At 43.6% G+C, this 27,857-nt stretch overlaps 2 protein-coding genes across 7 annotated transcripts in view; one reads left to right on the top strand and one right to left on the bottom strand.

The window, feature by feature from the left end:
- The window catches only part of TTC13 (tetratricopeptide repeat domain 13), a 70,849-nt gene extending 62,652 nt beyond the window's left edge, over positions 1–8,197 (bottom strand). For 3 of the 6 annotated variants that reach the window (XM_058669339.1, XM_058669336.1, XM_058669340.1), the window contains exon 1: positions 7,832–8,197. In XM_058669339.1, coding sequence (XP_058525322.1) covers positions 7,832–8,102 — 271 coding nt within the window. In that variant the 5' untranslated portion in view covers positions 8,103–8,197. The remainder of the gene's footprint in view (positions 1–7,831) is intronic. The other 3 variants (XM_058669337.1, XM_058669335.1, XM_058669338.1) reach the window with 2 other exon arrangements.
- A 118-nt stretch (positions 8,198–8,315) lies between these two features.
- On the top strand, positions 8,316–25,273 carry ARV1 (ARV1 homolog, fatty acid homeostasis modulator). The gene is made up of 6 exons (XM_004578545.4): positions 8,316–8,551; positions 14,395–14,514; positions 16,087–16,240; positions 21,041–21,265; positions 22,076–22,222; positions 25,047–25,273. The coding sequence occupies exons 1-5, from the start codon at positions 8,381–8,383 to the stop codon at positions 22,216–22,218; spliced, it is 813 nt and encodes a 270-aa protein (XP_004578602.2). The 5' UTR covers positions 8,316–8,380; the 3' UTR covers positions 22,219–22,222; positions 25,047–25,273.
- Positions 25,274–27,857: the final 2,584 nt, after the last annotated feature.

Below are 27,857 nucleotides of genomic sequence, written 5' to 3' on the forward strand. Positions count from 1 at the left end.
CTGATAACACGCACTAGCACTGATAACCTGCTCGCTTCCTTGCACAGGAACCTTACCAGCCTTATCTTTTTACCCCCTTCTTTTCCTATGGCTTAAGCATTTACTCTACTGCATCTGTGTGTGACATAGCATACAATTAACATCTTGATTAAACTTAAAATCATATTGGTTTAAAATGGGCTACAAAACTTATTCTTTAAAAACTTAAAAAAAAAAAAAAACTTGGGCCAATCTATCGTTTCTGGCACAGCTGTTTCTAATTCAAGTGTTCTGGCTCTGCTTTATTAATCTTTCCAATTGCCCTTATTCCTTTTCTTTCAAGTTCATTTCATCCCTGCCTTACTTAAGAAATTATGTGAGGGGCCCGGTGCAGTAGCCTAGCGGCTAAAATCCTCGCCTTGAATGCGTCAGGATCCCATGTGGGCGCCAGTTCTAATCCCAGCAGCTCCGCTTCCCACCCAGCGTGGCCTGGAAAAGCAGTCGAGGGCGGCCCAAAGCCTTGGGACACTGTCCCACATGGGAAACCTGGAGGAAGTTCCTGGCTCCCAGCTTTGGATCAGCACAGCACCGGCCATTGCAGTCACTTGGGGAGTGAATCAGTGGACAGAAGATCTTCCTCTCTCTCTCTCCTCCTCTCTATATATCTGACTTTGCAATGAAAGTTAAATAACCCTTAAAAAATAAAAAAGGAAGAAACCAGGGGACGTGTAACCAGGAAGACAGGTTACTGACAGCCCTGTGAGATGAGGAAGCAGCACAGCAGGACACAGAGGCCAGGTCAGAGATCATGCCACCCACAAACAGGGCTAAAAGTCTAAGCGAAGGCAGAAGTCCTGGGTTTAAATGGAGAGTCACAACTGAAAGAGATATTTGGAGCAGCGGGGAGGGGCTCTGAAACAGGCAGGGTGTCGGGGAAAAGGTACAGGTTCAAAGAAGACAGTTACAGAGGAAATCAGCAACTCACTGGGTTTAAGCCAAATGCTTGTGAGATGTTTAACTGAAAATTATCCAGTATGTATGCAAAGAAACCGCAAAGAAAGGCAAAAGCTACAGATATGAATTTGATAATCATTAACTTATAGTGCAGTGAAAGCAGAATAACACAAGGAAGATTATATACAGCGCAATGCAAAGTGCTAGCCCAGGGGACACGACACACATCTGACAACTTATCTTTGGGGAAAAACAAAAAAACTATCCATTTCTCTGGAATGTGCTATATTTTGGTATTAAGCTGCACAGAAAATTATTCATTCTACTGATTTTCATGTTTCATTAAATGTCCTCCAACCCAAGGTCAAATATGTTTCTTTTCACTTTTCTTGATTAAGCTAGCTAGATAACTCTCTAAACTTCATCTGTATTTAAAACACTAGGTTATTATATTTGATTCTTTCTCAGACTCCAAATGTAACTCATCAGTTTGGCAGCACTGTACCAGTCAGTGGTTCAAAGCACAGGTTGTGGAATCAGACTAACTCAGATCAGATGCCTCTTGACGGTGTTATTTGTCCAACTCCTTCCATAGCTCTTGGCCTCCACTGCCTCATGTGTACAATGGGAGTAACAATCACCACATACCCTCATAGGGCCGCTGCTTGTTACAGTCAGGCCTACAAGACACAAAGCTCGGTTCACAGAAAGTACACAGACAGGCTACAAGTGATTTTCTTATTTTCCTATATATTTTTTTCCATTTTCCTGAAAGTTATTTTGGCTTTTACAGTATTCATCCTTTGAAAATATTGTCATAGTAAGCATGAGTTTAATGACTTCTTCCTCAGTTCTTCTGACTCTTGGCAGTTCTTGCGTGATATAATCTGATACTGGATAGGTCTGTCACAGTTTTCAATTAGCCATCTAACTGATGACCTCAGCACAATCCATATTTAATGCTTCAATAAATCTGGATAATTAATTCACAACCTGAAGTAATTTTCTTTTTGCTTGGTGAAATTAATAGTCCCGGCTTTTAGTTTGTTTTTCTACCGTTTTTTTAAATGTTTATTTATTTTTATTGAAAAGATACACAGAGAGGAGGACAGAGAGGAAGAGCTTTCATTCGATGACTCATTCCCCAAGTGGCCGCAACAGCTGAAGCTGAGCCAATCCAAAGCCAGGAACCAGGAGCCTCTTCTGGGTCTCCAACACAGGTGCAGTGTCCCAAGGCTTTGGGCTGTCCTCAAGTGCTTTCCCAGGCCACAAGCAGGCAACTGGATGGGAAGTGGGGCCGCCAGAATTAGAATTGGCACCCATATAGGATCTTGGCACGTTTAAGGCAAGGATTTTAGCCAATAGGTCATCGTGCTGGGCCCTCTACAGTTTTTTACTATTTATTTATTAATTTATCTATTTTTATTGGAAATTCAGATTTACAGAAAGGGGAGACAGAAAGCAAGAGCTTCCATCCACTGATTCATTCCCCAAATGGCCGCAAAGGCCAGAGCTGAGCCGGTCCTGAGCCAGGAACCAGATGCCAGGAGCCAGGAGCTTCTTCCAGGTCCCAAGGCTTAGGCCATCCTCTACTGCTTTCCCAGGCCACAAGTAGGAAGTTGAATGGGAAGTGGAATACCCAGGACATGAACCTGCACCCATATGGGATCCCGGAGCATGCACTGCAAGGACTTTAGCCACTAGGCTACCACGCCAGGACGTCTATAGTTCTTTGTAGACAACAAGCATTCAGTGTATCTTTCTAATTTGGGAATTGTTTCCTGCAGAAAAATAAGGAAGTAGCCCTGAACCCACTGTATGCTTCTGCCAGTTAAGATTCAGATCGTTGAAACAGATGGTAACTTTTTAAAATATTTTATTTTTTTTTAATTGGAAAGTCAGATATACAGGGAGGAGAAGAGACAGAAATGAAGATCTTCTGTGCACTGATTCACTCCCCAAGTGGCTGCAATGGCCAGAGTTGAGCAAATCTGAAGCTAGGAACCAGGAGCCTCTTCTGGGTCTCCCACACGGGTACAGGGTCCCAAGGCTCTGGGCCATCCTCGAGTGCTTTCCCGGGCCACAAGCAGGGAGCTGGATGGGAAGCGGGTCAGCCAGGATTAGAAGTGGTGCCCCTATAGAGTCCCAGTGTGTGCAAGCTGAGGACTTTAGCTAGGCTACCACACCGGGCCCAATGGTAGCTTTTTTCATTGAAGAATTGGTCATTAAATACATGAAATGCATTTTACTGCTCATAGCATTGAAATCATTGCTACGCCTTGTGGTATTAGGAAATCAATAGAAGGAAATTTTAGTAACAAGAGTCACTTCCTTTTCTGTTGTATGAGAAAGCTGAGAACCAGATGCTGTGGTCTGTTGTAGCATCTGCAGTCACCCTCACTACTGGTACGTTTACTTGCTGCTTTCCCCCGGCCTGGGTCTTCTTGCTGTGGGTTTGTGGCACATCTCTTGAGATGTTTTTCTCAAGGCAAACCTGAGTAAATTTTCCCATGTCAAATAGCTAGTATATTTTAAGTCCAGCCATAGTGTGAAACTGTAAAAAAAAAAAAAAAAAAAAACCAACCCTGCTAGAAATGCATATGCTCAACCTATTAAAATGTATCTGGGACTCTTGGTAATAAATTAGTAAAACACATCTCATAGAGGGGAATGTTATATTTGAGTGAGATTCAGCTTAACTTGGGAATGGAGACAACCTAACGTATTAAATCAATGGGCAGCTTATAATTTGCCTAGACCCTAACTTACCAGATCTATAATCTTAGAGTATCAAATTATAATATTAGAGTATCAAACATAACTCTGCAATTTCTCTAAAGTTCACTCTCTGTACAGCTCAAATGTCACAAAACCACAATCTTCCCTTGTCATTTCTTAACATAGTACCTCCAGGTTACTCTGTTTCCTTATTCAGTTTTTTTTCCCTCAAGACACGCATCACCACATTTATCACATCTTTATTGCTTCCCTACCAGGACATGGTCTCCACACACAGAACTTATGTCTCCTATGCAGCCTCATCAGGACCTGAAACACTGAGTAGCACCTAGTAGGTACACAAATAATCTTTCAGTGAAGGAACAAGTCCAAGTAAGCTCCATAGTTCTAAATACAAGATCCAATGAGGCACACTTGAACAGATGTCAGATATGAACTTCTAGATCTTCTGTTTAAGGGCAGAGGACTTTATTCTTAATGTTAGTAAGAAATTATAAGGATAATACAAATATCACTGAGGCTGTAACACAAAGGGTCAGGTTTAAATCTGAGTTCTACTCTTTACTGTATTAGCTTAATTCCTCTTTGGCTCATTTTCCCTTAGGTAAAACAGTAATGAAAATAATGGCTGTCTCAGTGTCAAAGGCGGCAGAGTGCGTACAACTATGTAACCGGGAAACTAAGGAAATAATTAGGGGAAACATCTATAACTGCCTCTCGTGGAAACATGGAAAGGAAGTTTTATTTTTAAAATACATATAAAACAGCACTCATTTTTTTCCTTAATGACTATTTTCTCCATGAAAAATAAAGATCTTAAATTTTAGGTTATATCTGCTTTTCAAATATAAAAGTAAAAGCAGCAGGCATTTAGTTTAGCAGTAAAGACACTGTTCCTGGGGTTGGATCCCAGGCTCTGGCTCCTAACTCAGGCTTCCTGTTCAGACAGACCCTGGGAGGCAGCTGTGACAGCTCATGTTACTGCCACGCACACGAGAGACCCGGAGTACACTCCTGACTCCTGGCTCTGGCCCCAGCCCAGTCCACCGTGGGCATGTGAGAAGACGGCAGCTCTCTGTCTCTCCAATAAGTTAAAAACAATTAAAATTTTTTTTTCATTTAAAAAAAGTGAAATACAAAATTACTGCTGAAGGATAGAAAGAGGGTTTGGAAAACACGTAAAACTGAGTTAAGAAAAAGGCAACAAGGATTGCCTCTTCTACACTGGATCTGGCGGCGCTCAGCCCACTGAGCATCCAGCCGTTTACTGGCACCAGTTTCCATGTATTGGTAGTGTTCACAACTAAGTCGGTTATTAGCAGGATAATACCTTCAGACTAGTGGGCTCCAGTCAGCTGTTGCATTTGCACCCAAAGACAACTGAGAGCTGTCTCAAGCGAATACATACACTTATCAGAAGATATGCAGATTTAGGGCCTAGCCCTCATCAAATCAGTCATGTGAACCTGAGTACTTTGAAAAAGTCTTCTGAAAAGTGGATGTGTTGCCCTGTGGCCCTGCATGTAGGGCCTGGCTTGATGCAGACAGGCAGAGGCAGGACAAAGGCACAATCACTAGATGGTGTAGTCACATCTCTGGGACTCTGAAGTATTGATTAGTTCTGCATTCTCGCACTTACATAGACCATGCTGTGAAAAGCAGGGGACTTTGGTGTTCAGAGCATTAGTTGGAGCCCTTAGACCATAAAAGAGTTATCTGCAAAGCCTGGATTTGTCCCTACAAGCAAGGACAGACAGAGGTTAGGGCAGGCTTTGTAGGGTCCGCTTTCTACATTGCTGTCCAGGATGAAAAGTGGGGTTTTCACAGGTCCATAGTACAATAGCTCTGTCATGCATCAGTAAGGCTGAGAAACAGTTGGAGTCCCAAGTAGCACAGGTAGTCAATTCCAGGAACGACTTAGTGTGTGACTGCGGTGGCAGCCAAGCCACTTTAGCACCTGTTGGCAGCTGCTGGGACACTCCTGTCAGCCCAGAGGAGGCAGTCTGAAACACCTATGCTGCTCATTTGCAACGGGATCTCTTAAACTCCAAACTCTTAAGTCCTAGACAAGGGAGAAAGAAAGAAGAAGAAACATTTCAATAGTGTTGAAGCCTCACAGTGCTCATGCTCTGGAGCAAAGAACATGAGGTAACCTTCTCCATACATAAGGGAATGGATGGATGGATTTCTCTATCTCCCTCGTTCATGAAAAACTATATTTATCATGATCTGGGGGAAATCATAATACAAATCAGAGTTGGCTCAAGAGGCCTCACTCTGGCTTAATCAGGAGGCTAAGAATGAAGTGAGCAGCCTACCTCAATACCAGCCAATTCCATAATAGTCAACAGATAGAGACCTTATACTACCTGGCCCCAGAATCCCCCCTAGCCGATGAGCTAAGCAAGGGAGACTGACTCACTGGGAAATATGACAGTGTTTGCCTACGATAACCACTGAGTGGTTAAGAGAACAGTTTTGTCCCAAGCCTGGCTGACTACCCAGGTTCCTCCTTTCACAGCTGTGGGGCCTCAGCAGGGAGACAATTTGCCTGTGCCTCAGTTTCCTCATTAGAAGGAGCACCCAAGGAAGCCTTTATACTTTTGTTAATGTTGTTTATTTATTTGAAAGGCAGAGTAAAGAGAAGGGGGTGAGGGAGGAGAAATATTCCATCCCTCGTTCACTTCTCAAATGACCACACCAAAGTTGGACCAGGCTGAAGACAGGAGCTTGAAACTCCACTTGAGTCTCTCCAGTGTCAGGGGCCCAAGAACTTCAGACACCTTCTGTCTCCCAGGGAAGGCATTAGCAGGGAGCTAGATTGAAGTAGAGCAGCTGGGACTCTAACCTGCACTCATATGGGATGCTGGCAAGGCAAGCAGCAGCTAAACTCACGGTATCAGCACACTGGCTCCCAAGGTTACTGTTTTCTCTATTAGGCTAACATACCAGGTTAATAATATACATAAAGGACTCAATGACATCGCACAGCACACAAGCACTTCATTTATGTCGTTTTCTTCTAACTTTTCTCACAGCACCTTTGCAAGGAAAATAAAACCGTGTCTTTCTTTTTCAGAGGTGGCAATGTTGAAGACAGGTAATTTCCCTTACTCAGAATCATAGGAATGGATGACGTTAGCAGCCAAAGCCAGAAGTGATTATAAAATCTAGAAGTTGCAAGGCGTTCAGTGAGACTTCCCCAAGGAAGTCAGACTGTGTTAAAAGCAGAGGATACCAGCCTCTTGACATCTCATCCCAACTTTCTAATCTCAGCTCCAAGTTGAGTTGGGTAGACTCAGGTCCTTTCTCCCAAGCAAGCCATACAGGAACTCACACAGAAAGCACAGAATGAGAAAGGCAGGTGACTGAAGGTTAAAAAGACTCATTACAGAACTTCAAATATATACATATATATATATACACACACACAAAGATATAGATACACACACACTCTCTGCCCCAGCAGCATCCACATGGTTTATTAAACTGAGGTCAGTAGCATCCAACCTTAATGAATGAGCTGGCCTAGCTCCAATACACACACAGCTGATACGCACAAGCCTGGAGGACTCTACCCTCTGGGGAACACCTGACAGATCACAGGTCAGTCTTAAGCACTGGAAGCAAAATGTCCACGAACAGACAAAGCATGGTTGCTCTTTCTTTCCCTTCTTCCTTTCAGGGACCGAAATGTTAGGCGCTGTGTTTAATATAAATCAACCTAGGAGGTCACAAAACCCCAATTCTAGGCCTAAGATGAGCCAAGTATCCGCCTCCGGAAGCCGGCTCCGCAAAAGCGCGGGGTTGAGTTCTGGTCCTCCGCTCCCACAGCACCCGCGGGGGTCTGCGGGGGGAATGGAGGTGTCCGGGCCACCTGCCATTGCTCCCTGCCACCCTTCCACAGCTGCTTCAGACTCAGGGCACCCTGGCCCCGGGAACACGCTTGTCAGGTCTCTACTCACCACCTCCCCAACTCAGCTGCGGGAGGGGAGCGCGCGACGGCGTGGGTGGGAGCGGCGGGAAGTGGCCCGGCGGGACCCCAGGCTGAGCCGGCTCCTGCGGAGCACACGCTGAAGCCAGCGATGGAGAGGCCCGCAGAGCCCGCTGCCCCCACGGCTTGGGCCGACTCCAGGGCCCCCAGCTGCCGCCCACTCACCGCTGCACTCGGCGGAGTACTGGTCCCCCCAGTCTCCCGACTGCGGGCTGCAGCCGCCGCCGCCCGCCGGGGCCTCCTGCTGCTGCCGATGCTGCAGCTCCTGTTTGAGCAGGGATAGTGGTGAGTAGTGCTCAGTGGCCAGGGCACCGGGGTACAGCGCGGTGGACAGGACCCCCAGCAGCAGCAACACCAGGACGCGCCGGGCGGCGCCCGCGGCGGCCACAGCGCCGCCCCAACAGCAGCAGCAACAGCAGCAGCCGGCAGGTGCCATCTTCCCTCAAGGCGCATGTGCGGCGGCAGCGGCCCCCCGCGCTCGGGCCTCCCCGCCTCTCACCCACCGCCGGCAGGTGGGCCGAGGCAAGGGGCGGGGGGGAGGGGAGAAGCATTGTCTACTGGATGTTGTAGTCCCACCTCAGCCAACCTCGCATATCATCTCTGGTTGGGAAACTACGAATCCCATGAGGCACCGGACGGCGCAAGCTTTCCGGTCTGGCGTCTGACGTCTCTCCCGCCACTGAATCGGAAGTTCTGGGCTGCAGTTGAGTTGAAATGGGCACTGGCGGGCGGAGCGGGCAGCGGCCGGGGAAGGCGAGCACGGATGGCATGACAGCCACTCCCAGTGCCTCTGCTTCCTGCCAGTACAGGTGCATTGAATGCAACCAGGAGGCTAAGGAGTTGTACCGAGACTATAACCACGGTGTGCTGAAGATAACCATCTGCGTGAGTGAGCAGGTGTGGGGTGCCCTTGGGGAAGAAAATGGCAAAGGCGGAATTTGGGGACTCCGAGGGGTAGAGTCCTCCGAGGAGAGAGTCTTCAGTTCGTTGCTGGACATTTCCGCCCTTTGTGTGAGCTGGGATAATGAGCAGAGAAGTCACTCACTCCCTTATAACACTCTTCTACTGGGCGAAGGGACCTGTGTGGTGGTGACAACCTTCGCAGTCTCGAGAAATTGAGAGATCAAGTCAGAGGGCATTTGGGTCCGTGAGGTAGCTGAAACCACTCATTCTATTCTCCCTCTGACAGGCGTGTTGCCATCCTGACCCCCTACAGCCCATGTTGAGTTCTCTTAGAATGCAGTAGAATTTCTGCTTCTTAGGTGTTCATAGTCTATATAGAAAGAGAGGGTGGGCTTAAAGAGACTACAAAATCAGAAATCGGGAGGTTCGGGGCACTTCTGCAGAGAGCCTGTCCCCCAAGCCGTTAGTACATTGTTATTCCCATTTCCGATCTCCTGATTGTTTTCTGATAGTAATGTCTTTTGGTAAAACATGCTCTGTAGTAATACACAAAAGAGTAGACAAAATGTCAGTATGTGCTTATGCAGAATTTTTTGTACCAAAATAGACTTGTTCTTTGATTTCTTTTCCCATCAACCTTTTGGAAGCCGTGTCGTAACTCGATGTAATCTGCATTTAACACGCTGTGCATACACCCTTAATTTCCTGTTCCACTCTCAAATGCTTTTTCTCTGTGCAAAACTGCCAACCCTTATTGAATCTGGCCTATTACGTGTCTATACGTACACCCCTGCATTATATGGACATCGTAAATTCACGGCTGGTAACTCCATGCAGTGCTGCATGTTATCTGGTGCTCCTTTTGTTTCCTAGGTACCTCCGTGTTTCCATTCTGGACAGTCATCATCACATACCTTTTCTCTCTGCAAGTTTTCCATGTTTCCTGCCCTGCCTCACTGAGAGATAACTTCCTCAAGCTTTGCATTCACATAGCCTTAATCCTGGCATTGGTTATTCATGTTCTCTGCCATCCCTGCAGTTAGTATGGATGAATTGTTGTTATACACAGCTAAGGCCGGTGCTACTTAACACACTGGATTCCATCCACTTCCACTGACTTTAGGACATCTCTTTAACAACACTCTTGTACTTTGTGCTCAGTCATTCCTGCCAGCACATGTACTATTTTTTCTTCCATTTAAAAACAAACAATAAAACGGTCTGGACCCTACTTCCACCTTTAGCCTCTGCTTTTTTTCTCCTTCACTTGTGCGCTTATTTCCTCTTCTCACTTCTCCTGTGCCGGACTCTTCCCACCCACCATCTCACTGGAAACTGTTCTCCGTACCGTTATTAACATCCATCTGTCAGATCCACTACTCAGTTCTCAGTTAACCATCAGCAGCCTTTTGAAACTCTGTAGTTACCTATCTCCTGCTGAAATGTAAGCTACACAAGAGAAACTCATTTATTAATGTATCTGGATCAGCTAAACAGTGCTTGACACATAGTAGGTATTCAATAAATATTTGTTGAGTGAGCCATTTTTAGGTTTTGTAGATTTGCATATTCTTGACCATTCTGCTACAAGAAAGAGCAGTATTTTTTATGTGGTCTAAACTTTTTTTTTATTATTAGTTATTTTGCATTATGTGACAATTTCATAGGCTCTGGGAATCCCCCCACCCCTCCCCCTCCTCCTCCCCTCCCCCCTGGTGGATTCCTCCGCCTTGATGCAGTATTACAGTTCAAATTCAATCAAGATTCTTTCCTTGCAAACATATACCAAGCATAGAGTCCAGCTACTTATTGTCCAGATGGGTTGAACAGTTTCTTGGGGAGACCATTTCTGGTCCGAAGTTAGAGCTGGTAGAATATCGTCCCAGTCAATTAAGAGTCCCAATATAACATCAACAGCAGTTTGCAATATTATAGAATTGACATGGTTTTGAGTAACCAGTATGTTAAAAAAAAAAAAAAAGCAAGTCCTAACCACATTTCAATTTTAGTTTATATACAGCACCGGCTGCTATATACCTTAAAATGGCTATAAGATACCATTCAGCTGTCTCGTGTCTATTTCATTTTAGTATTTAGCCATTTGTTGTGTTGAAGTATAATTTTGCTGATCTTGGCAGATTTTAGGATAATCTAGACTGGTTTGTAACTCTAACAAGACATTTGTCGACATTTAAGGTGCAGAACATTTTTTTGGGGGGGGGGTGCGCAGGAAAATCCTCAACACCATGGTGAGGAGTAACTAATCTTTGTGTCCCACCCAGCGAGGCATGAGCCAATCTATGTGGTCTAAACTTAAGGACTTTGGAACTGGACCAAGTAAGTGTTTCATCTGGACGCTGATGATAACGATAACCACACAACTGTGAATATGATTACGGTCTTTTATTCAAAGAGAAGTTGGTATTTCTTTATTGCATTTAATAATGTATATTGTTCAGCAGTAACATAGAACAATCTTTATTGTTATTGACATTTGGCTAAATAACAAAATTCCTTTCCAAATCATCAGATGCTTGCTCTTTATTGCATTTTATGTATGATGAGGCAATATGATTATTGGACAGCTGTTTAGGTCAGGAGCCATGACTACCTCCTTTCCCTCCTACACTGTACTCTTCCACATGCAGTTATATTCGGAATATAGAACAATGATGAAGTACATTATGGACTCACTGGACACAGCCATTCCATAATGAGAGTATGTAATGTCCTCATTTTTGTCATGCCAGTGAATAACAAATTATATTCTATAATAGCATTACTCAGGAAAAAGCATTTGACGCCAGAGTCACAGTTAAACCAGAGTGGTTACAGAGTCTCCAACTTCTGAGATGAAGTTTTTAGATACCAAGGTGTTTGTTCTGAAGTTAACATTCAGCGTTTCAGAGTGATTACAACAGATAATTCATGCATGTTTTAGCCATATATACTGACTGATGTCCCAGCTATAGTTTTCATCCTGAGATGTTTTCCTGTTATTCTTCTCTTTCTGCTGCCATTCTTCCAAGTTCTTTCTGGATTTCCCTGATTTTCCTAATATCTCATGAATGCCCCATACTTTTAACCATTTCTTCTGTTATAGCTTTTCAAGATTAGAATTATGCTTGATAATACAATACTTTTGATATTTTGTAACAGTATAGTGCCTGGCCTTTCAGAAATGCTCAGTTATTTGTTAAACTCGTATGGTAACAAAACAAGATCAGACTCCTTTAAATTCTCAGTACTTCTGTGTTCAGCCCCCCATTCTTGGGATGCTAGATACAAAGATAACAAAACACAGCCCTTACCCTCAACTGGCTTAAAATCCAGAGGGTTCTACTTACCATGGCATTAAAATAGAATTGAAGGTGAATGGGAAAGAGAATTGTCCTAGAACTGTTGGGGAAGGCAAGAGGAACAAAAATTTTTATGAACAGCTGGTGTAGCTGGTGTGTATTGTAAGAGATGTGACTCATGTGGGGTTTGAAGAACACAGCAGAGCAAAGTCAGTCCTATCCATGTATGATTTAGGTCATAGAAGCCACCATCTAAGTTCCCGCAGTGTGTCTGACTGCTGTGCTGTAGGAGTTTCTTAGAGAAAAACCTCGCCTTCAGGAAACTTATACATAAAGTATCATTGAAAATAGCAAATAATATGAAATGTAACCATTTTGCCAAAAGGAAACATATATAGCAAACATATGTAGCTGTTTTACTGTATGTGTGAGGTTTTGTTTGTTTTATTTTTGTGGTTTTCTTCTTACCTTTATGATGAAAGCTGAAAGAAGGTTGAAAGAAACATTGGTAGGGAAAAATCAAGTAATAGAGGGATACCAAGAAAAAGTTAGGTGTATAGTACCTGGAAGGGAACCAGAAGGCTTGACTGAGACTTCATTGTTTATAACACAGAGTGTTACAGAAGGAAGATGGACAGAGAACATAACAAATGTGATTGATTAATTGGTGTCACCCTGTAACTCATCCCCATCATAGCACTTATCAGACTGTGTCCCAGAGACCTTTCTGCCTAGCTCTTAAAACTGGAGGTTGGACTTAGGACTAAACATGAATGACTAGCATTTTGGAAGTGCCTGGTTCACAAAATGACTAAGGAAAGAAAGCTATTGCTCTGAATACAAGTGCCGCTCCAAAGACACCATTGAATTTATCTGGACAATAAGATGCTGGACTCTATGCTTGATATACACTTGCAATGAAAGAATCTTGACTGAATTTGAACTGTAATATTACACCAAATTGGAGGAATCCACCATGGGGGGAGGGTACAGGGAGGGGTGGGGGGAATCCCAGAGCCTATGAAACTGTGTCACATAATGCAATGCAATTAATATTTTTAAATTAATTAATTAATTAAAAACAAAAATACTGTTAGCTCTTTATGCAGCTGATCAAGTAGCTTCAAATTTTAGGTAACTGCACTTCTCCCTGGATTGTGGGGAAACCACATCTGTTTTTGTAATGACATAAATGAAGAAGCTATTTTCATTGGAAGCAAGTCTAATTTTTCAAATCTTATTTCCAAATTACATTTGAAGCACAGGATTAGTCTGGTACTTTGATTTTTCTCGTAAAACTTTGAGGTAACTGGAAGGCTGTCCCATCACTTCCTTTATTTCTATTTTGTACTCTCAAAATTGCAAAATGTTTTGTTTGACTTGTTGCACTTGGTTCATGAAGGGAATGGAGCACTGATGCAACTTTGTAACCAATACTGCTTTACACATCACGTTTCCAATGAGCTTGTTCTTGTTTATCTGCAGTGGTTTTTTGGTTGGTTGGTGGTTGATTTGTCTGTTGGAGTTTCTAAAAGACTGAGTATTCCCATCATCCAGTTCACTCCCCAGCTGCCTGCAGCTGGCTGAAGCTGGGAGCCAGAAAGTTAATCCAACTCCTGTGCAGGTGGCAGGAACCCAGTTACTTGAAACTCTTGGGGTCTGCCTTAGCAGGAAACTGGAGGCAGGTGTTACAACCAAGGTACTCTGATGTGGGTCATGGACATTGTAAATGCTAGTTGAAACGCCACCCTCTATCGGTAGTTTTCTGTATTCTGATGGTTCTTGGATTTTGATCACATGGTAATCACATGTGTCTAGAAAACCTCAACTGTATATAAGTGACCTTTCATGCAGGAAAGGCCATTTAATAGGAACTACCAAGAGGTTTTGGTGACCGTCTACACAGCCAAGTTCCTTACACACATCTCTGCACTCTCCACCACTTCTGCTGAGGCAGAGACCACATTCTATATTTCAGGGTTAGCTGGGGCCAGCGAGGTGGGGAGGGAATTGGCTTTCCTGGCTTCTGCCGCCTCGGGATTATTGGTGCCCACTTGGAACTTGGGGAGGAGCTTACTTTGCTGAACACTTCGCTCCAAATCATGTTTCAGAAACCAAGAAATTACGGGCTGTCTATTCAACAGGAAGTAATTTATCTATGAAAGTGCGTTATATATTTGTTGATTTCCTAAGAATCACTACAAATCAAAGGGGGATTGGAAATAGAATTCTTGCAAATTTAAATTAGAAATTCCTGGGATAATTTTCCAACTAAAATTAGTATTTAAATCAAGCTTTGTTTTAGCTTCAAAATAGTAACATTCTAGCCTTAAATATTATATTTGGTCACTTCTGAAACCAATTTTATATAGATGAACATTTTGTATCTGAATGGAAGTATATTTCAATAAATGCTAATATGATGTAGTTGTTGTACTAGTACAAAATAGTTTCCTAATGTAAAGTCCTTAAAAATTTCAAAATGTATGAATTCGTTTGTTCTAATATTTTCTTGCATTGTTTCAGGAATCCTGCCAGAAACCTGTAGACAAATATATCGAGTATGATCCTGTTATTATCTTGATTAATGCTATTTTATGCAAAGCCCAGGCCTATAGACATGTTCTTTTCAATACTAAAATAAATGTAAGTGATATTTTTAATATTACTTGATGCTTTGGTATTTTATAAGAATAAAAAGTTTTAACAAATGTTTAAAATATTACAAAAAGGAATTCTAACCTCAGTATGTTTTTAGCATGTATGGAAGTTTCTAGAAATAACAAGTGTTGATATAGACAGGTACTTACTGAAACTTTAAGAATGTGCTCACTGGCAGGAAACTGACAAATCATTCCCTATTCATTAGTTACATGTTAAAGCACTAACTTTGAACAGGGTAAAAATTAAACATATTTATGTATGAAAAGAATGAAATATTGACCGAGTAAACAAAAGAAAATATTTTAAGCATAGTTTCTTGCATTTTGCTTTCTGCTTTTAAGGGAACATATGAGGTAAATGACAGCATTGAGTTTAGTCAGCAAAAATTCTAACATACAAAGTTGGGTTTTTCAAAATATACGTTTAATTTATGCCTGGTAAGTTCGAGTGGAATTGACAGATAAAAGTATAGGCTATCTAGATTGATTTAAAAAAAAAAAACAGAAAATCATATTTTCAGGTTCTAAGTTTGAAAACCAGATAAAGGATACTTTTTAATGTATGTAGTTGCATGGGACATACTTATGTATGTCAGGAACTTGATTTAGCTGGCTGTCCTGTATTATCTGCTTAAGCAAACAGCTCTGAGTTTTGGCTAACGGGGACGCTCACGCTGCAGTTTATTTGGCCGTGTTGCAGTCTGATTGCCTGACCAGAGCACTGACTCTCAAACTTTGCTGCATATCAGAATCTCCTGGCGGTGGCATGGGAGGTTGACCCCCCACCCCCCAACTGAGATCTCCCCAGAATCAGTTCAGTCAGAATCTTTAAGGATGGGATCTAGGCATCTTGATTGAAACTCCTCGGGTGACTCCAGGGAAGCAGAGTGCTAGCTGATTGGCCTCGGGTACATGCCCTGAGATCACGTGATTTTCACCTGTGCTGCCCCTTTTCGACTTCACATTCATGGGAGAAGCTAACCTGCAAAAGAAACTTGCAGAAAAAGCCAATCCATGTTGCCTAGTGTTCGTTTTAGCTAAAGTTTCAAATACTCGAGAACCTCAAATTCATCTCTACCTTTAAATTGCTCTCTTTCAAAACATGTCAGTGTACACTCATCCAACCAGAGATGTGTACCTGAGTCACTCTGGGCTCTATTTTGTGAACAGGACCAATGTCAGAAACCATGAAGCTGAACTGCCTGTTCAAGCAATGATTCTTAAACAGTCCTGCAGATCAGAGCCTACCCAGGGAACTGTTTCCAAATGTGCAGGTCTGTTTATTACCAGAGATTCTCAATCAGGATTAGGACCTAATCGTTGATTATTTTGGAAAAAAAAAAGATCTTCCCATGTGATTCTAACAGACATTATAGCTTAAGCATCACTGGGCTTTAGAATTGATGCAAGTAGCTACTTAATTAGGCAGTGATGAATTTGCAAATCAACCACATAGGGATTTTCTTCGAAACTATGGCTAGTGAGCAATGTCTGTTCCTGCTGATGTTAAATACAACTGTTTCTTGACCTAACTGAATGGCAATGTCTTTGTCAGATCCATGGAAAACTATGCGTGTTTTGTTTGCTTTGTGAAGCATACCTGAGGTGGTGGCAGCTTCAAGATTCAAACCAGAACACTGCGCCTGATGACTTGATCAGATATGCTAAGGAATGGGATTTCTACAGAATGTTTGCCATCGCATCTTTAGGTAAGAAACCTCACACTTTCCATTCTCAGTTCACTAGTACAAATTGTTCTGATGAAAACGAAACCACAGTCTTAAAACCTGAGTTTTATAGTTAACATAGGAAATTTCAGCTCTGTCCCTACCCTGGTGAGTTAGCCTAAATATAACTGCTTTCTTTTTTATTTGTTACCACAGTATACTATAAAAATAGTTACCAGATAGCAAAGTTTCATAAGCTATTTTGAATATTACCATTTAATAGTAATAATAAATAATTCTTAATAAAAGTCTTAAATTCTAGGTTGTGATTATTCAATTTGAAAAGATTGCCCAATCTCAACTTTATTAAAACAAGTTGATAATTGCCAGATTTTACCCAGTGTTGGATAACTTTATAATCTGATGCCACATATTTAGTGGAGAAAACCTGTTACACATCTGCTTGTAAACAGGGAAATCTGCTATTTCCCCAATTCCTTAAATTCAGAAAGTGCTTTTCATCAGAATTTGAATTTGTGACAAAAGTTATCATTTTTCCAGGGTCAGAATTGGGTTGAATTATTTTCTGTGACTATTTTATTACCAATGTAAATGCTTCTCTTTTTCTAAATCCTTTGATGATAATTTTAGTAGTGACATTTTAATAGTATGTCTCCACTGCACTCCAGCATCATATTTGTGGCCTCCTGTCTTCTCTATTTGCCCACTGTCTCCTCAGGATGCCCAAGTGTCCATCTCTAATCCAGGCCTTTCCCCTGATCCCTGGACTCTGTGTCCATCCACCATCGTCACTCGTATATCTGACAAATCACCATATCCCAGACCATACTCCTCATCTCAGCCTCCCCTCAGCTCCTCCCTGTCTCAGTTGCCACCAACTCCCATCTTTTGGTTGCTTACACCAAAAAGCCTTGGAGTCATCCCTGATGCCTCGTGCTTTGACAGTGCCTAGTCACATGTCAACAGCTACTGTTGGTTCTACCTTCACAACGTTGCCATTACCACACTAATGTTACCCACTCCTTCCACAGCTATAATCCTGATGTAATCCACTTTCATCGGCCACCTGGATTAACGCAGCAGCTCCCTGGTTACTAGTCTCATTCCCTGACAATCTGCCCATCCCAGAGCCACCATCTCCCATATGTGTTCTGACCCAGCTTGCCTGTTGAGCTTACCTCACACACACCAGATGAGCTTCCACTGTGAGATGTGTATTTGGTTATGCTTGCAATGCTTGTCTCTGCTGTCCACACGTCTGATTCCCTCTCATCCCCTCCAGTCCTTACTTAAATTCACCTTCTCAACGAAGCACACTTTGACTGACCTTGCCTCCTCCCCTCTCATGCTGCTGATTGCCTGTCCCTGCTCTACCTTGCTTTCCTTGTACTAGCCATCTACCGTATCTGAGAAGTCCTTCATTATTTGTTCTTATATAATCTGTCTTCGCTCAGTAACTAAAAATCGAAAGGGACAGTGTGCTTCTTATTGGCCATTGATATAACCACGCTTTTAGGGAAATGTCTGTTTTATATACAATAGGTACTCAATGCTTGTTTGATTGATTGAGTAAATGACAGCAGACATGCATGTGGACATTCTAACCTGAGCAAGCCACCATCAGTTAGTCTTCACAGTCATTCATTTATTTAAGAAATATCTATTGAGTACATGTTATCTACCAGCACTACTTTGGACACCATGAAAAGTACATACAAGAATCTAAGCCCTCTTTAAGCTCACAGTCAGCAATTGGTTACAGTTTAGTTACTAAGTCTTAAAATAGTTTGGTCACTGTGTTGCCCATTTTGTAGTAATCTTAGATACAATTTGGCCTTTGACAAATTTAATTCATTTAAAATCATGTTTGAAAATTACTGAAGGATAAATTAATATTTTATATCGCCAAAAAAAAAATCCTTGAGGATGTCACCTAACCCAAGAAATAGAACTTTAAAAATGTTAAGTTTTAAGGTAAAGCCTCATTCGACACGGGTATTTAATGAAGCAGTTAATTCCCACTTGAAATTAGCTCATGTCTCTCCTGTGTCATATTGGAGTGCCTTGCTCAAACCCTGGCTGCTCTGTTTCTGGTCCAGCTTCCTGCTCGTGCAGACCCCGGGAGACCACAGATGGTGCTTCTAATACCTGTGCTCCCTACCACCTAGGTGAGAGACCTAGATGAGTTCCTGGCTTATGACTTCTGAATTTCCAGAGATGAACTCATATGTGTCTTTTGTTAAAATCTCTTTCTTTGAATGGCAAACAGATACCTCCTATGCACTGTTTCACTTTCCAAATTCCCTCAATACTTGAAGTAAGCACATAGGTGGCAGGGAGCTAAAAACACTTGGGTCATGACTTTCTGTTTCCCAGCTTGCGTATTACTAAGAAGCTGGACTTGAGATAGGTGCTGGGACTGCATCCCAGGCACTCAGCATCTTAACTGCTAAACCAAATGCCTGCTTCACATTCTTTTTCTAATGTTAAAACCAGACTTGTCTTATAATAGTTTTGGAATTCTTGTAGCATCTATTCTACAATGAATCTCTTGATGCTTAACCAGAAATTTCTTTCTACTGCTACTTGTTCCTTCATCTTAATCTAAACCTTAACTGGATTATAAAGTCCTATTGGAGTTTATCAAGAATATCTCCTAGGGCTAGCATTATGATGCAGTGAGTTAACCACCACCTGCAATGCCAGCATCTTCTATCAAGGTATCAGTTCTGATCCTGGCTCAACTGCTTCCAATTCAGCCCCCTGCTGATGTATTCCAGGAGGATGTGGAGGGTGGTTTAGATACTTGGGCCCCTGTCCCCAACATGGGAGACCCAGAGGGAGTTGCACAGTTCTGGCTTTAGGGCCCACCCCATCTATTGTAGCCATTTGGGGAGTGGACCAGCTAATGGAAGATTTTTTTTTCTCTCTCTCTGTCTCTCTTTCTCTGTGCTACTTGGCCTTTCAAATAAAAGTAAACATTTAAAAAGGAAAGAATAACTCCCACGAATGCAGCATTTTACAGATTAAAAATACTTTTATAGGTGGTAATTGCTAAGGCAGTTTTCACATATATAAATTATGGAAGTTAGAATTTCTGTCCTATCCCTAGTTGTTGGAACAGACATGAAATGGGGAGATGATTTTCCCTGACATCCTCAGAGTTTAAAGTCATGCCCCTGGCTCCCTATCTAGTGTTTTTTGCACTACAGTCTCCTGTAGTTGGGCAGCAGCTCCTGCTGAGCAGGGCCGATCCACCAAAGCCTTAAGTGTCTCCCATAAGGAATAATGGGCAGAGTTTGAGAGCTGTCACAATTCCACACGTCTCATAAATCCCAAAGGCAGAAGAAGTGGGGGTTATCTGGTCCAGCCTTCCTTCCAGTGCAAGGAAGTCTTCCCTCCCTAGAGTTGCTGGGAGGCCTATCTTCGACAGGAGACTTTGCTGGCACTTGTTGGTAAAGAGTTCTCTCTCATTTTATTATATTTTAATCCAAAATCCAAGTGTTATATGATTTACTTGTTTGAGCAGAGCCTCGTATTGGACAAGCCTTTCAGTAAATCTGTTAAGAGAAAGAATGCATCTCCCTTGAAGGAGATACCAAGTTTAGGGTTAACCATCCTAAATTAATTTTATTGATTCTAATCATCGACACTCAGAACCTCTTTAGTTTAGCCATATTGAATTGTAAAACATTTAAAGAAGAATTTTCTATGAAATATGTGTTCCCCAGAAATCTGGTTTTACAGATATACCTTATCTACAAATAACACAGCTTAAGCGGGGGGCGAGGGAATGGATAGAATTAAAGACTTCTTGGAATGTGCACAACTGAATAGGCAGAGGAGCTAACAGTGTAATAGTACAGTTTAAAAAAAAAAGTCAGATTCCCAATTAATAAGAACTGAACAGATTGTTCTGTGTTCCAGTGTTAGAACACCAGTAGGGCTATTGCTTCCTCCAGTCCAGACTCTTCGTATGAAGGCTTTCTGGAAATTGTAAGAACCACACTAAGAAAAATATAGATAAAATGAAATAGAGGGGGCCTCATGGTGGCATATCATGTTAAGTCCCTACTTGTGTTGCTGAATTGCCATGTTGGAGCTCCAGTGCAAGTCCTGGTTTTCTCTATTGTCAATCCACTGCCTGTTAATGCTCCTACCGCCTCCCTGGGAGATCTGTATGGAGCTTCAGAGCTTCTGGCTCATGAGGTCTGCCTGGCCTAACCTTGGCTATTGCAGACATTTGGGAAGTGACTTGTAGGTGGAAAATGTCTGCTCTTCTCTCTGCCACTCTTCCTTTCAAATAGATAAATAATTCTTTTAAAAAAAAAAGTATTCTTCTCAAATAGAAGAATATTCAAAATCTCATAGCTAATAAGCATTCAATAAACCAGTATACAAAAAAACACATCTTTTCGTATTATCCCATGCTCCAAATAGGTCACATCTTCCAAACTTGAAAGCTCTCATTCTCCAATTTCATTTCTTCTGTAGAGATCTCTTACACTGAACATGTTTGAACAGAATCACATTTCCTAGAAAGATCTGAAAGTCAGCTGCAATTCTGTTGGGGGTGTTTTGCTTCAATGGATGCTAAAGTACTTTATAAAAGAACTATGAAATGCTTGTCTGAAATCGTGCCAGCAGGATCTGACACAAGAGCTAGGGATTTATTTAAAAAGAAAAACAGTTTGATCGTGTCATAGTATTTCCAATGAAGTCAGCTGAAATGTTGTATTTTGGAACTATGGTAGATTTGTTTTTAGACAGATATGATTTCAATAGAGACTTTCATATTTATATTTCATATTTTCTCCATAGAACAAACCGCCTATTTAATTGGCATTTTCACCTTCTTGTGGGTGGAACGACCCATGACAGCGAAAAAAAAGCCCAACTTCATTTTGCTGCTGAAAGCGTTGTTGCTGTCCAGCTATGGAAAGCTCTTGCTGATTCCAGCCGTCATTTGGGAACACGACTACACACCTCTGTGCCTCAAACTCATTAAAGTGTTTGTCCTTACATCAAATTTCCAGGCAATCCGAGGTATGTTTCTGTCTTCACTCTGCCTTCACCACTTTCCACCCACATCAAAACTTAGAGCCTTGTTTCTAAAGCACAGTGCTTCTGCAACCTGAATGTCATATAGCCTGCTGAACACTGTAACATGTGTGTCTGTGGCAGAGCCTTGGTCTTTCACATAACCACTGGGACGGTATCATGGGCCACATTTTTCCTGCCTGTGTTCTCTGTCCTCTGAGGTTAGTCGGGGCAGCCATCGTTACTTGTATGTTATGAATGAGCTGGTGGAACTGTGGAGGAAGAGGCTTGACCAAAGTGACATGGCTGGGCAGTTGTCACACGGGATAGATGCCAGGTACCCGTCACCCAGCCCACGACAATATCTGCCACACCAGCAGAGCAGTAAATGGTCCCGTGTCCCAGAATTGTACCCATAGTACACACTGTGCTATTTTAAAATATATCTGTTACCTGACACTTTTATCATCATGCTTGTCATCTTACAAATTGACACATCATAGAATATCTTTTTGCCCTGTTAATGTCTTTATGACTTTGTCATCCCTTTTTTATTTTTCTCTTTAATATTCATGATCTACCTTTTGACTCATGGAGGAGAAACTCAGCTTTTTTATTTTTATTTATTTATTTATTTACTTATTTAGTAAGCAAAGGCTTTGCTTCTCTCAGGAGGTTTACCAGCCAGAAAAACAGGACATGACCACCACATAGACTAACAGGAACAGATACAGATTTTTTTTTTTCCCAAACCAGCTTTATAAGACACTTAAAGTCTTTCACATGCCTGACCATTTACTGTCTTTTCTTCTGCAGTGACCCTGAACATCAACCGGAAGCTCTCCTTCATGGCCATCCTGAGCGGCTTGCTGCTAGAAAGCACCATGGTGTACTTCTTCCAGAGGATGGAGTGGGATGTGGGCAGCGATTGTACCATCTATAAATCCCAGCACTTTTGAAGAGGTACTGAAGACGTGCAGCTTGCCTGCCCTCAATCAGATGTCCTCACATTAGGCAGACAGGATAGAAACAGAAGTGGGTGTCCTCACATGGCACCAGCCTTGGTAGGCGTGGCATTGCCTCTGGTTTGCCATCTTCCTCAAGGACCCTGAGTCCTTCACTGTAGTTCCAGGTGTCGTTCTGGTTGACAGCAGCACGTTCTTTTGCTTCCGGGGGCCTACCTTCAGAGTTCCTCATTCACACCTTCACTCCAGACTCTGAGATCTGTCCCCCTGACAGTTGCCTCTTCCCATCTGACCACTCCTCTCCCTCCTTCCCACCATCTTCTTGTTCTTGATGTCATTGTTGTTTCTCTTTCTACCTCTAGTCCCTTGACCTGCAACTCTCCTGACCTGCCTCGCCTCTTTCTTAACCACACTTGAACCTGTAGGCACTGTTATGTGACATTCCTAAGTTCTTAGAGCTCTATTAACTTTTTGCCTCTCACTATTCATGCTTCACTGAGGCTGTCTTGCCCAATGGTTATTCATTGAGCTTTGCAAGATTTTCTTGCAGAAGCCCTCTTTGCTAATGCACAGAATCTCCACAGGTCCTCCTGCTCTCCTCCGTCTCATAGTCACCTGCAGTCACCCTCCCCTAAAAGGGCCTTCAGGCGGCTGTGTTACATCTGCTGCATGCTCCTCACCACCTCCTCTGTTCTGGCTTTGCTGAGAATTGAGCTACTTGCAAGTGCTTTGAGCTGCCTTCTTCCTTACTTCAAAGCGTCCTCAGTCATCCACGTCCTTCCCCATCTCATATTGTACTCCCCTGCCTCTCTGGGTCTGTATCTGACCTGTGTGTGTTCCACTCTCTCTGAGCACAACCAAGACTTGGGGATTGTAGTCTCCCAAGTAAGGATGCAGGATCCTGGGGCAGAAGGCTAGGCCAGAAGCAAAAGGAAGCAGTTGTGTTCACAGCTTTTCCCAGGGGAAGCTGCCACCTTGCTGCTCTCTTCTTCCTTGTTGTGTTGTGTCCCTGCCGTGGATAGCTGCTGCAGGCTGCCCTGCCTCTCCTGACGCACCATCCTCTCGTCGCACCACCCCAGGCTCCCTTTGTGCCCAGTTGCTCCTCTGCCCATCTGTGTCTGCAGCGATGTTGCTGCTTTGGCTCTTTCTTCTCTGTCTGTGGACATGCATAGCTCTTTATTCTAAAACAGGAAGTTTAAACCTGCTCGCTCTGTTTCTTCCTTTTTATTTTTTTCTTTTGTGAAATGTGCTTTCTCCTAGAATCTCCTAAGTCTTTGGTCCTACAGTTCACAGAAAGACAGTTACAAGCTCCTTTGCAAAGTTCTCCACCTCTCTGAGCTGCCACTGCTGGCCTCTCCTGCAACACCTGCCTATTCCTCTCCTGTGGCTCTTTCTCCTTCACCGATTTCCCTGCCTGTGTCAGGGTTCTGTCCCAAACCTGCTTCTTTTCCATCTCACTGTGTCTATTTCTGTACGTATTCCTTCCGTATCTCATACCTCCAGCTCCTCCTCCCTGCCAGGTCACTGTGACCTGACCACTCCCTCCTACATGATGCCAAGATGGCCCTGCCACTGCCTTAAACATCAGCAGCTCTAAAACTGTACTCTATTTTTATGTCTCCTTACTGACATAAAGGTCCTTTCTTGGAAACTTTTCTTTTGGTTTTTAAGATTTACTATTTATTTGTCTATTCATCTGAAAGGCAGAGCCACAGAGACAGACAGACAGAGCGAGCGAGCGACAGATTGGACTTTCACCCATTGATTCGCTACCTACATTGCCATCCCAGCCAGATCTGGACCAGACCGAAGCCAGGAGCTGTGAACTCCATCCTGGTCTCCCACGTGCGTGACAGGGGCCCAGGCACTTGGGCTGTCCTCTGCTGCCGTCCCAGTTACATCCAGGAAGCTGGATTGAGAGCAGAGCAGCTGGGACTTGAACGGGCACTCCGATATGGGATGCCAGCATGGCAAGCAGCACTTAGCCCCTCGCACTGCAGTGTGGCCACCATAACTTTGCTTAGGAAGTGTTCCTTATCTCTTTCCACTCAGGCTGATCCCTCATTGTCTTGTGCCTAACAACATCACAGCCAGCCTTTAACAAACCATGCCAGTGCCATGTAAATCTTCATAAAGCACCACTCCCGAGTCCCTGTGCACTTTTTAGTCCTTTCTTCTTGCTGCCACAGGAGTTCCTAGCCTCTCCCTCATGAATGTCTGTGCTTCTGTGGCATGTAGGAAGGCCCTCCACAACCTGATTTTCAGTTTCCTCCCCAGTGTGTTGCTGTCCCTGGTCTACATTTGCTGCGGGTCTTCCTTGCCTGACAATCTCCCCAGAACCCAGAATGCCCTCTTCCTGCCTCGCCTGAAAAACATCTTTGCTCCTCTGCGGAATGAAGCCTTCCCAGAGCCTCCTGTCTATACCACTCACTCTGCCCTTGACCTAGAGTCACCTTGCAAAGCCTTCCAACACTGTCCCAACGTCAGATGTTTTCTCCCTGGTTTTTACAGGTGCTTCTGCTTGTCAGGTCACCAGTGCTAATTTATAGTTAAGGAAATAAGGACATACACATTTAATCATGTTACACATATTTTCCTGCCTTAGTTTACCTCATATTTTATATTTGCCCATGCGTTCTGTTAAAATTTCCTGTTTATACCCCACCCCTTCCTCAGCACAGTTCAAATTAGGTGCTGGGAGAGACCCCACTCCGTCTTGCTCCGTATCTGCCAGAGTCCAGGAGCTACCCTTAGGAAGAAGCATTTCTGGCTTGACTGATAGCAGGATGCACCATTCTAATCTTTCCCATTATTATCCACAGCTTCATTCATCTTTACTAAGTGCCATCCATGCCAGCTATATCTGAAAAAAGAGAAGGCACGAACTAGACACCAAGCTCCATGTATCTGATGAGTAAAATGAAGCAAAGATTTGGACATGCTTCCCCAAAAGACAGCAGCGGAGATTGAGTAAAACGCAATCCTTACCCACCCACACGCAGCCCTAGGAAACAAACTAAGCCACATGCGTACAGATCCTCGGAGACGCACACAGAAACATTGCCACAGCACTGCTGGGTGCAGCCAGTGCAGATTTATACCTTGTACAAAACCGCAGGTAAGAACTCAAATTTCATGTATAATAAAAATATAGATTTCATTCCTTTAATATGTTTATATCTTTTTATTTAAATGTCAGTATACTGACCTAAAAATAGTATTTTATGCTCTGACCAGTAGAAACACATTTAATAATAAAGAAAGCCTTTCAGAATAAACTGATCTTTTGTATACTTTCAATTCATGAACTCTTAGAAAATAAACATATTAAAAACCACTGAATTGTATATTTTACAAGGATGAACTATGTCTCAGTAAAGCTGATTTTAACAAAAGGTAAAGGGAGCAGCACCATGGCATAGCAGGCTAAGCCTCCACCTGCATTCCATATGGATGCCAGTTCATGTCCCACCTATTCCATTTCCCATCCAGCTCCCTGCTAATGGCCTGGGAAAGCAATGAAGTATGGCCCAAAGCTTTGGTACCCTGTACCTACCTGGGAGACCTAAAAAAAGCTCCTGGCTTCGACCAGCTCAGCTCCAGCCGCTGTAGCCATCTGGGGAATGAGTCAAGAATGGAATACCTCTCTTCCTGTCTCTCCTTATCTCTGCATTTCAAATAAAAGAAAATAAATCTTTAAAAAAAAAAACATGTATAGAGGATGTTAAATGATGAAGAGGATATAGGAATACTGGTTCGGCATTTAAACTGCTGCTATTATGCCTGCTTCCCATATGTGAGTCCCACTTTGAGTGCAGGCTATTCTGCTTCTGAATGAGGTTTCTGTTGATGCACCTAGGAAGGCAGCAGATGGCCCAAGTACTTGGGTCCCAAATGGAATTCTGGGCTTGTGACTTTGGCCTGACCCAGTCCTGGCTATTGCATGCCTCATTTGGAGAGTGAACCAATAGGTTAAAGCACCTCTTTCTTGGCCTTTAAATAAATCTTTTAAAAATAAATGACCTGGGCCCAGGCCCCACCCAACTCCATCATGGCGCGGGGGATGGGATTGGGGCTGGGGCAAGCTTGGGACCTGGGAATTTTAACTTCCAGCAGCCTTTTGGCTGCTGGTGGGTGCCAGACTGGGATTGCCTCCATGCTCAGAGCCCTGATTCCAGCCACCACGTCCACGTGGTGATCTGTCCCTGGGCGGCCAGTGCACCATTCGGCGCCAGGCTCTGCCTGCTGCCCACCTGGCGGCCAGCTCTGGGGCTTTGGGCTTTGACTTGCTGCTTAAGTATCACCATGTCGAGCTCACTGTACATCTGGGATGTCAATCAATCCTAAAGAATCCCAGCAACAGAGTAGCTTTTCCTTTGAAGGTTAGCTAGGGTAATGAGACCTAGTAGGTTGGAGAAGAGAGACCAGATGATCTTTATGGATGAGACTGATATACCATACTCCTTTAAATACTATGTAGTACTTGTAATCACTGAACAACAGTCCATGCGAAAGCTAAGGCTTGGGGCTTGTCTAGCAGGATCATATCCTATTACCTGACATGATGATGGATCAGGAAATGGGTCATGTTAAGCAGGGCCATGAAATTAAGTAGCACACGAGAGAGCCATATCCAGGGGTAGATTCTGTGGGGGATGTGTGGGCCAAATCCCGTGGAAACACTAGCCCCACTGGTTAGCTCAAGAGTTGAAGGGGTGATGGACTAAACTAGGTGTGACCAAGGAGCCTGCCATCACTCACAGGTAAAGGAACCCACAACAGTCTGGACTGGTCAGGCAGCAGCACCCGAATGCAGATCCTAAAACAGGGTGTGGGGTGGGCCAGCCTGTAACATTCGCTAGCTCATACAAGGCCAATAGGAAGGCCAGACTATGCTGGACACTGGCCTAAAACCCAACGGCATGTATGAGAACTGGGTCCGGGAGTGGGTCAAGTGGAGGAACTTGGGAAGCTTCCCTGGTGGGTCCTAGTTCCCACTGGTGAACACATGGTCCAGACCTGGAGGTCAGACAAGCTGGGCAGAGTAGCTCCAATGGCTGGCTAATTTGGATTGGTAATGGAATGGGAAGGACTGGGCAGGACTGAGCAAACCTTAGCCCACAAGCAAAATTAGAAATCAGGATGCAGCAGAGGTCATGCCAAGCTAGGCTCTTGCACCTACTGGTCTGCATGAGCCAGGGACGCTAAGACACAGTGTCTAAGGCAAGGGCTGGGACAGGTGAGGGGCTGTGCCAAGCTGAGTCAGAGCAACCACTGGCATGCACGTGATCTATAGTTGGGAACAGGCCCGGTTGGGGAGTGAAGGGGACACCCTAGCTGGATTGAGGTTCCCACCAAGGAGCACGGGGCTGGAATGGGGGCTGCGTTCTGATCAGGAAATGGTTGTAGTCTCACTTAGCACAAGTGTGGACTGGGACTGGATGCACCAGGCCGGGCCAGACCCCAACACCGTCTGGTGTCCTGGAGGACCAGGGTAGATGTAGGACGGACTAGGCTAGGTCTCAGCCCCTACTGAGCCATGTGTGAGCTGTATATGGGTATGGATGAGCCGTGGCTGGGCTGAAACATCCAACAGTTAAGAACCAGATTGGGTTGAAGGCCAGTCAGGAAAG

Source organism: Ochotona princeps, chromosome 10 (assembly GCF_030435755.1).
Source record: "Ochotona princeps isolate mOchPri1 chromosome 10, mOchPri1.hap1, whole genome shotgun sequence".
NCBI lineage: Eukaryota > Metazoa > Chordata > Mammalia > Lagomorpha > Ochotonidae > Ochotona > Ochotona princeps.